The following is a 9,627-nucleotide window of genomic DNA, read 5'->3' as shown; positions in this document are numbered from 1 at the left end:
TGTTTTTTTTAGAGAAGGAGAAAAAGAGAAACATCAATGATGAGTGGGAATCATTGATCAGCTGCCTCCTGCACACCCTCTACTAGGGATCAAGCCCTCAACCTGGGCATGTGCCCTGACCCAGAATCAAACCTTGTCCTCCTGGTTCATAGGTCAATTCTGAACCACACTGGCCAGGCAGATTTCTGGCAACTTCTGCCAGGACAGCACCGCAGTGGCTTCCTGCCCCCTAGTGAGCCACAGGAACGTCTTCTCTAAAAGGTCTGCACCTCCGTTCTGGGGTGATCTTTATTGGACACTATCTCAATCAACCTTAGAGGTAGGGGCTATTCCTTATATTGCTAATCCTGTATTCTTTTAGAGTTCTCTTTTGATTCTTTTATTTATTTAGTTAGTTAATTCTCACTGGGGGATATTTTTCCATTGATTTTTAGAGAGGATGGAAGGGAAGGAGGAGAGAGAAAGAGTGAGAAACATCAGTATGAGAGAGATATATTGATTGGTTGCCTTCCACACACACACACCCCAACTGGAGTTGGGATCGAACCTGCAACTCAGGTTCGTGCCCTTGACTGGGAATTGAACTTACAACCCTTTGGTGTGCAGGCCACTGAGCCACACCAGCTCTTTTGATTATTAGCCAATCTTTATTACTCCAGTCCCCTGTTATAGTTAATATGTCCTTAAATAAATAATTCCTCTCCTGTTCAAATTACTGTGCAGTTCTTCTCTCCTGAATGGACCCAGACTTATAAAATTGGTAATTTCTAAAGATGATAACACGTTTGTTTGATGAACTGATCTGTCAAAATTAACAGACTTCATGGAAGATAAAAATTGAAATGTCTAAAGCTGACAAGGAATTGATATCTATCATATACAAGAAACCATCAGCAAGAAAAATAGAGCAATGAGCAATGGAAATGAATAAGCAATTTAAAAAGAGGAAACAAATGTCATTAAGCAATGTCAGGCTCATTACTAATCAGAAACAAAATAGGAAAATGAGCAATGGATATGAATAAGCAATTTAAAAAGAGGAAACATAAATGTCATTAAGAAATGTGAGGCTCAGTAATCAGAAACACAAAATAATGAGAGCACCTATTGTTTGGAAAAAGTTTGGAAACTATAATAGTTATATCTGAAATATACTTGAGATCTTTCCTTTTTTCTCCACATTTGCTGTCACTCTAGTCAAGGCCACCATCATATTCTGCATTTGCATAATACAAAAATGTAACTCGTCTGCCCACTTCTATTCTTGCTCCCACAATTCACTCTTCCCCTAGGAGCAAGAGAAATCCGTTAAGTGTATCTTTGCTTAGAGCCTTCCTATCGCTCTTGGGATAAAATTCATCAGCATGGCCTTCGGGTGATCTGCATTATCTCCTTAACCACCTCTGCAATTTCATACTGTGTCCCTCTCTTTCTCACTGTTCTCCAGCAAATATTTTAATACCTTGAAGACTTCAAGCTCTTTCCTTCCTCATAGATTTTGCATATGCTATTCCCTCTGAATCTTCACATAGCTTTCTTTTTCTCATCCTTTGTTCTACTGAAAGAATCCTAGCCACATTCTCTCTCTCTCTCTCTTATTTATTTATTGATTTTAAGATAGAGAGGGAAACATTACTTTTTGTTGTTCCACTTATTTATGCATTCATTGGTTGAATCTTGTATGTGCCCGACTGGAGATGGAATCCGCAATCTTGGTATATCAGGATGACACTCCCAACAACTGAGTTACCCGACCAGCGCTGGCCACATTTTTCTGAAACAGATCCTAGTAAGTCTTTATTACTGTTACTCTGTTAGTTTCTTTCATAACAACAACATAATTTGTAGTTATTTTACAAATGTTAATTTGTAAATATAAACTACTTAGTTTTTGCCCGGCCAGTGTGGTTCAGTGGTTGACCCAAGAATAAGAGGTCGCTGATTCACATTAAAATTTACTTTTTAGAGAAACAGCGTTTGACACTGTCCCGCACTAGAGATTGAGAGGCGTAGCAGATCTACCTAATACATAGTCACAAACCCAAGCAGGCAGCCAAAATGAGGAGACAAAGAAACAACCTCCAAATGAAAGAACAAGAGAATTCTCCAGAAGAAGAGATATGAAATACAAATTTATCTGAAACACAGTTCAGAGTAATGATGGTAAAGATGCTCAACAGCATGAGAAAAGATATAGTAACTATGAAAACAGAAATAAAGAATGACCTAACACAAATAAAGAACACACTGGAAGGAATACACAGCAGATTAAGGGAAGCTGAGGATCCAATCAGTGAATTAGAAGACGGAGGTAGAAAGAATATAGGGTTTTTCGAAGGACTTGTATGCATGCATATAAGCATAACTAATGGACATAAGACACTAGGGGGTAAGGGAGGGCAGGGGATTGTCAAGGGCGGGGGGGAAAAAAGGACACATATGTAATACCCTTTGTAATACTTTTAGCAAAAAAAAAAATTAAAATTAAAAAAAAAAAGAATATAGGGTTTTTAGTATTGCATTCATAAGCTGTATACTAGGTTTGTTTGGGTAACAACAATGTTTTTTTTCATTATCTTCCAGATATTTGGATAATTAAATACAGGGGTGGGCAAATAATTATTATTAATAAATAATCATACAAGAATAAACTATGTTTTGTGTGCTCACAACTGTAAAGCCAAAAAAATTTACATTTATCTCCCCTACTATTTTTTTTATATTTTATTGATTTTTTACAGAGAGGAAGGGAGAGGGATAGAGAGTTAGAAACATCGATCAGCTGCCTCCTGCACACTCCCTACTGGAGATGTGCCCGCAACCAAGGTACATGCCTTTGACCAGAATCGAATCCGGGACCCTTGAGTCCGCAGGCTGATGCTCCATCCACTGAGCCAAACCGGTCAGGGCTATCTCCCCTACTAGACAATGCTTTTCATGAGGGCAGGTACCATGTTTATATTTTCTCACCATTTACCTCTAGCACTTTAAGTGATGCCTGACTGAGACAGAATACGCATTAAAATGTGTGTGAATGAATGAATCCATTTCCCATTCTCATGAAAGCCTGGGCCAGTGAATTACTTTACAAATGTAGATGCTTCACACTTAAATATTGTGCTCTATTCTGTAATGCAACAACAAAACAAACACTCCACACATTCACTTAAGTTTTTATATTTTATACTTTAAAAACTATCAGCGCCTCCAAACTTTCCCCCTCATGTTGTATCTCTCCTATGTGTTGTCATCTGCCCCGTTCACCATTTCTAACGTGGTTTATCGTTTTCTGATTTGTAAGAGCTTTTTGTATATTACCCGTTGTTTTGCAGATCGTTTGTCCCAAGATTGCCTTTTGACCACTTAATTTTGTTTTATTTTATATATATATATTTATTTATTTATTTTGTATTGACTTACGAGAGGAAAGGAGAGGGAGAAATAAAAACATCAATAAGAGAATCGTTGATCAGCTGCTTCCTGCACGCCGCACACAGGGAATTCAGCCCATAATCCGGGCAACCCAAGCGAACATGGAACCGTGGGTCCACGCTCAACCACCGAGCCAGGCCAGCTGGGCAGTTTTGTGTGTTTTTTAACGTGTACTCTAGATGATGTCCGAGCTGACTTCAGAAGACCAAGGGAAATTGGGTGAGTGGGAGAGCAAGGGGCATAGTAGCAGGTGAGCACAGTGAATCTTAAAAACGAAAACGATGATTACGCAAGTGCCCGCGCCCCCGCCCCACGCCCATATTCCTTGCAAGCTATAGTCACTTTGACTCCTCCTTCCGCCCCGAGCGTGGCGCAACTGTCTGACGTCAGGGACGCACCACACAGTTAACTCGGGCCGCGCAAACTCTGTGGCCCGTCTACCCGGCGCGCTGAGGCGAACGTTCTCTCGGCGCCGGAAGTCTAGGGCACGTGACCGGGTGACAGCGCTTGCTGGGCTGCAGGGCTCGCTGTAGGTGTTGCGGCACGCACGGGATGGCGGAGGCTCCTCCTGTCTCAGGTACTGCTCTGGCCCGTGTGGGAGTGGGCCCTTCTCTAGTTGCGAAGGTTTGGTCAGGGACGGGTCCTAGGGCTTCGGCCATTCATATCGCGAGAATGGCGCCTACTAGGGTTGGGGATAGTGGCTCGGAAGGGCCAAGCCGCGCGCGCGTCGTGCTTACGGAGACCTCGACCATCCTCGACTAGGTCGTGAAACCCGGCCTCTGGGTATCCAGGGAGAGCGGGTTTGTTCCAGCGCGGCGATGTGGGTGTCCCGTACCTCCCCGGGCAGCGGCTGCACTGATCTCCGAGAAGCAGGCGTCAGTGACTGGCGGGCCTTCGACGCCTAGTGGCTTTGCACGCTGTGCGTAAGGTGTATCCGCGAGTCCCGGGGCAGCGGCGGGGGCGCGCGCCGAACACCTGTGGTTTCCAATCTCGGCCTTCACGAACTCGCGGTGTGCCTGAGTCATCTTCTTCACCCGTCAGTTGGGAGTAATTAAGTTAATTCCTGGGAGGGCTCCCGCCCTGTGCTGTACCTGCTTCATAATTGTTAGCTCACTTCCTCTCCCGGAGTTAACCTCTGTGTATGGAGACAGCCTCATTTGGCTATTAATGTACCATCCATTTCCATTTTCTTCAGAGTGCACCTTAGATCTTTGTTTTGCAAACTTTCGGACAGTAACCGAGAAGAAACATTAAACTTCGAGACCTCAGTGCACACATACATAAATATAAAAGAGAAACAAAAATTTCCTTACTTTCTCAGTACACGATTTTCTATTTCTTTTGAAGAATTACTTGTCGCAACCCACTACATTGACTTGGTTTCAGGCCCCACTCTTTCTGAAAAACAATTTGCAACATGAAATTTGTAAACAGTCGTTGATTTGAGTCTTAGTTCTGCTATCTACCAGCTGTTAGGGTACTAAGAAGAGTATAGATGTATTTGTGTACTGGATGGCAGATAAAATGTATTTATTACTGTGGATCTTGGCCAGAGAGTTGGAGAACACACTGCATTGGTGTACCCCATTCCTGATTTGGGCATTAAGTCATCTTGGTGGGTGGGAACCTTTCATGCTGGCCTTTGTTACTCCGCCACCCATTCTTTTCCCACCTCCTCTAAAATGGACCCAACGATCTCAGGCTCACTTCCGGTGTGCATTTCAGTGTTTGGAGAAGAATTGGATGGGACTAGTTGTGAGTCAGAGTTTCGGCCAACAGTGTTGTGCCCCAGGTTACAACGTCCAACGCCCCATCTACTGAGAGACAAAGTCCATACTCCAAAGGTCTCCCCACTCCCTCTTACTGGCCAGAGCTTGCTTTTGCCTTCGTTTCTATTCCATGTTCTTATTTCAGCATGATCTCTAACCCACACCTCCATCCCCACTCAAGGTTTCGTTCTCTTGCCTGCCTGCCTGCCTCTGTTCTCAAACAGCAGCCCAGTCCTGGGGGCTATCTTTCTGCCCATGTGCGGACTCCTATGCCAGCTTTGTCTCTGGACTTTATAATCTCCAGTTTACTCTGCTCCACCCACCCGTGGACACCTACAGTGCTGCCATGTAATCTTGGACCTAGGGTACCACTTGCACTACAGCAATGCCTTGGTATGAGAATACCATTTACTAAGTGACTTCCAGCTCCTTGAAATAGTGTGGGGGAAAGGGTGTTTCAGGTCTGTGTGAGTCTCAGGTCCAGTTTCCTGGTTCATGTGCCCCTTTTTCCCTTATGTCTCTTAAGGCTCTTTCTGAGAGCTTTGCCTACGGGATCATGTCTAGTGGAGCGTATTCTGTATATGAGTAGGTACTGCCCTGTCTAAAATCTCCAGTTGCATCAACTCCCTTCTGCTGAACATGAAACGCCCTCTTCCCATCTTTTACCAGTTATTTACTGACCCTTTTTCTGCCTCTCTCTCCGACCTTACTTCTTCAAGCAGGAAAGGACTGCACAATACCCACTTGGTCTAATCTATCCATTCCCACCTTCTCTGCCAGTTTCTGAATTTGTCTAATCCTTTTGTCATTTTGTAAGGCCCTCCACCCCATCCCAAGAATTCTGCCTACATGAAAGCTTTCAAAACAAATTCTGGATTGAGTGAGAGGTTACCCTATGACCTTTATGATCTCGTTCACTTCTTTTGTGTATGTTTCTATGGTACCAGCTGCCCAACCTCTGACAGTGTAGTATGGTGATAGTGAAAGAGCATGGTCTCCAGAACCATATAGCCTGGGGTGGAATTCTAAATCCACTTTAGAAAACCCTTGTAGCCTTGGGCAAGTTACTTGCTCTTTCTGTGTAGCAGTTTTCTCATCAGGAATGTGAGGGAGAATTAAATGAGCTAACACATGCAAAGTGCTTAAAATAGTGCCTGACACCTGTTAAGTACCTAACAAAGTACCTAACCGGATTATTATTAAACCCAAAGCCCCCAGGCGGTGAACTTCGCCCATCTGTGGTTGGGTCTGTGTGTCTCAGTCTGTAATCCTAACAGCTATAATAAAGCACCATTTCAACCACCTTTTACATGTTACTAATTTGCTTTACTCTTCATAGCAACTCTTTGATGTAGGAATTATTATTATCTCCATTACATATAAGAAAATGGGGGCTATATAACTTCCATAAAGACAATAAGTAAGCCCATGTCTCTTTGGCCCTATAAATTCATAGTATATTCTATATGATACATATAGTTCTCACTTGGCTACTAACTAGTTTTGTATCCTGAGGCAATCATTTTGTCTTTGTGCTCCAGATAAAATGAGACTAAGCTGACTATACAAAGAAGCATTTGGGGGGAATAAATGAATAGGGCATATGTTTAATTTTTGAGACTCTGGGATTCTGGACTATATTATAAAGGTTATGTATGGAACAGCTAATATATATTCCTGGGGGGAAGAGATGAGAACTAATGTACTTACTATGCTAAGTACTATCTATGTGAAATCATATTTAAATTTCACAATAACCCTTTAAAATAGTATTATCATCTTTTGTCATGGATGAGGACACTAGGCAAAAAGCAATCAAGTGATATACCTCAGCTTGTAGCATAAGTTAGAGGGCCAGACTTCAAACTGATTTGGCTGGTTGCTAAGCCTGTGCACTTGATATTGCACAATGCTGCATTAGAGTTTCGAAAGACGACATGGAACCTGCTGACTGTTGTCTCATCCCTAAACTATTTGCTGACTTTAAATTTTTTGTTAAAGTAAATGCATGTATAAATAATGCCGATGGCCCAGGTGAGCAGTTTTACTTAGCAAGTCTCAGCGCTGGCTATTGGTGAAGCTACTGGACATGCAATGATCAGACTTCTACAACACCTTGAACCCAACACCTTCAAAGGAAACATGTTTTACTAAGAGCCCATTTTATACAGAGTCCTTAGGAAAATAACTTTTAGATATGGCTTATGGTCTGATGGGCTTCATGGTTAACTGATTAATTTCCTGGCATGTCTGTTTCTTGTGTCCTAGGTACTTTTAAATTCAATACGGATGCTTCTGAGTTCATTCCTCAGGAGAGGAAAAAATCTGGTCTACACTGTGGGAGTCAAAGAAGACTAGATTCTAATAGGATTGGTAGAAGAAATTACAGTTCACCACCTCCGTGTCACCTTTCCAGGCAAATCCCTTATGATGACATCTCTGCTGTTCATCAGTACAGTTACCATCCTTCAGGAAGCAAACCTAAGAGTCAACAGCTTTCTTTCCAATCCTCTGCTTCTAATAAATCACTCAAGAACCTTCAGAATCAACCTGTACAGAAATTGAGGAATGAAAAGCAGCATATCAAAGTCAAGAGAGTACAAAGTGTAACTGACCAGACCTCAGATGTATCTGGCTTAGAAAGTGTGGCCAGATCAGAGAGTGGGACAAAGCTCAGAGAGCACAGCCCTTCTGAAAGTGAGAAGGAAATTGTTGGTGCAGATCCCAGGGGAGCAAAACCAAAAAAAGCAGCCCAATTTGTATATAGCTATGGTAGAGGACCAAAAGTCAAGGGGAAACTCAAATGTGAGTGGGGTAACAGAATGACACCCAAACCCGAGGATGCCGGATCTGAAAATATCAAACCTGTGGGGGTTATCCACCCTGACTCTTCAGATACATCCTTTAGAAAAGGAGTACTGGATGGGTCTGGGGCCAGACGCAATGAACAGAGAAGACACTCCCAGAAAAGGCCTCCCTGGGAAGTGGAGGGGGCGAGGCCACGTCCAGGCAGGAATCCACCAAAACAGGAGGGTCAACGACATACAAGTGCAGGGCCCAGAAACAGCATGGCCCCCATTCCAAAGGATAATCTTAATGAACGACCAGCAAAATCTGCCTGCAGCAATGGGAACTTGGCAGTTGTTAACAAGTCTTCCAGAAGGATTGACCTAGAGAAATGTGCTATAAGGAGGCAGGATCCTCAAGTTGCATCTTTCCCACGAGGCAAACAGAACCCCGTGCTAAAGAATGTGGAAACACACACAGGTAAATCTACCTAAATGGGTAGGAAATGTTTTGTTTTTCCGATTTTAACTTTTTGAATAGGTAATATATTCACACAGTTTAGAAGTCAAAAAGTATAAAAAGGTACACAGGTGGCTCAGTTAGTTGGAGCATCATCCCATACACCAAGAGGTGGGGGGTTCAATTCACAGTCAGGGCGCATACCTAGATTGTGGGCTTGATTCCCAGTCGGGGTGTGTATAAGAGGCAACTGATTTATGTTTCTCTCTCTCTCTCTGCCTCCTTCTCTCCCTTCTCTCTCTAAAATCAATTAGAAAAAACAAACAGCCCGACCTGTGTGACTCGGTGGTTGAGCGCCGACCTATGAACCAGGAGATCACGGTTTGATTCTGTTCAGGGCACATGCCCCAGTTGTGGGCTCAATCCCTAGTGGGGGACGTGCAGGAGGCAGCTGATCAGTGGATTCTCTCTCATCATTGTTGTTTCTGTTTCTGTCTTCCTCTCCCTTCCTCTCTGAAAGCAATAAAAATATATTAAATAAATAAATATTTTAAAAAACACACACAAAAAACCATATCCTCAGGTTTGGTTAAAAAAAAGTACACAGTGTAAAAGTCTCTCTCTGTCCTTGTTCATCATCTGCCTGGATTCTGCCACCACCTTCTCCTCTCCCCAGTATGTAACTATTTACTTACTTTTTATGTCATAAGCAAATACAAATAAGGAATTTTTTTTCTTTTTTAAATATATTTTTATTGATTTTTTACAGAGAGAAGGGGAGAGGGATAGAGAGTTAGAAACATCGATGAGAGAGAGACATCGATCACCTGCCTCCTGCACACTCCCCACTGGGTATGTGCCCGCAACCAAGGTACATGCCCTTGGCCGGAATCAAACCTGGGACCCTTGAGTCTGCAGGCCGATGATCTATCCACTGAGCCAAACCGGTTAGGGCAGAATTTTTTTCTTAAATAAGGAATTTTGTAAGTGTTTTGAAAAATGCATATATGGATGGTATAGATATTTAGTAGCAAGAATTTTTTTACTTTATTAAATTTTATAATAAAAATATAGATCTTCATACAGTCCAAGACAGAATGAGTAATCAAAAGTTATTTTCTTATCATAAACTAAATAACTGATAATAAATACTGACAGAAGACTACACAGTGTACCATAA

The 9,627-nt window shown here is 42.5% G+C and overlaps 1 protein-coding gene across 5 annotated transcripts in view; it reads left to right on the top strand.

Moving 5' to 3' along the window:
• The first annotated feature begins 3,419 nt into the window (after nt 1-3,419).
• NFX1 (nuclear transcription factor, X-box binding 1) overlaps nt 3,420-9,627 on the top strand; it is a 56,947-nt gene continuing 50,739 nt past the window's right edge. The window contains exons 1-2 of one of the 5 annotated variants that reach the window (XM_014534250.1): nt 3,420-4,009; nt 7,470-8,468. In XM_014534250.1, coding sequence (XP_014389736.1) covers nt 3,985-4,009; nt 7,470-8,468 — 1,024 coding nt within the window. In that variant the 5' untranslated portion in view covers nt 3,420-3,984. Of the gene's footprint in view, nt 4,010-4,211; nt 4,352-7,469; nt 8,469-9,627 lie in introns of those variants that run through there. The other 4 variants (XM_014534248.1, XM_005859544.2, XM_014534249.1 and 1 more) reach the window with 4 other exon arrangements.

Source organism: Myotis brandtii, unplaced genomic scaffold, assembly GCF_000412655.1.
Source record: "Myotis brandtii unplaced genomic scaffold, ASM41265v1 scaffold1270, whole genome shotgun sequence".
Taxonomy (NCBI): Eukaryota; Metazoa; Chordata; class Mammalia; order Chiroptera; family Vespertilionidae; genus Myotis; species Myotis brandtii.
Note: the sequence above shows the minus strand (reverse complement) of the source record. Positions and strands in the feature narration are given on the sequence as shown.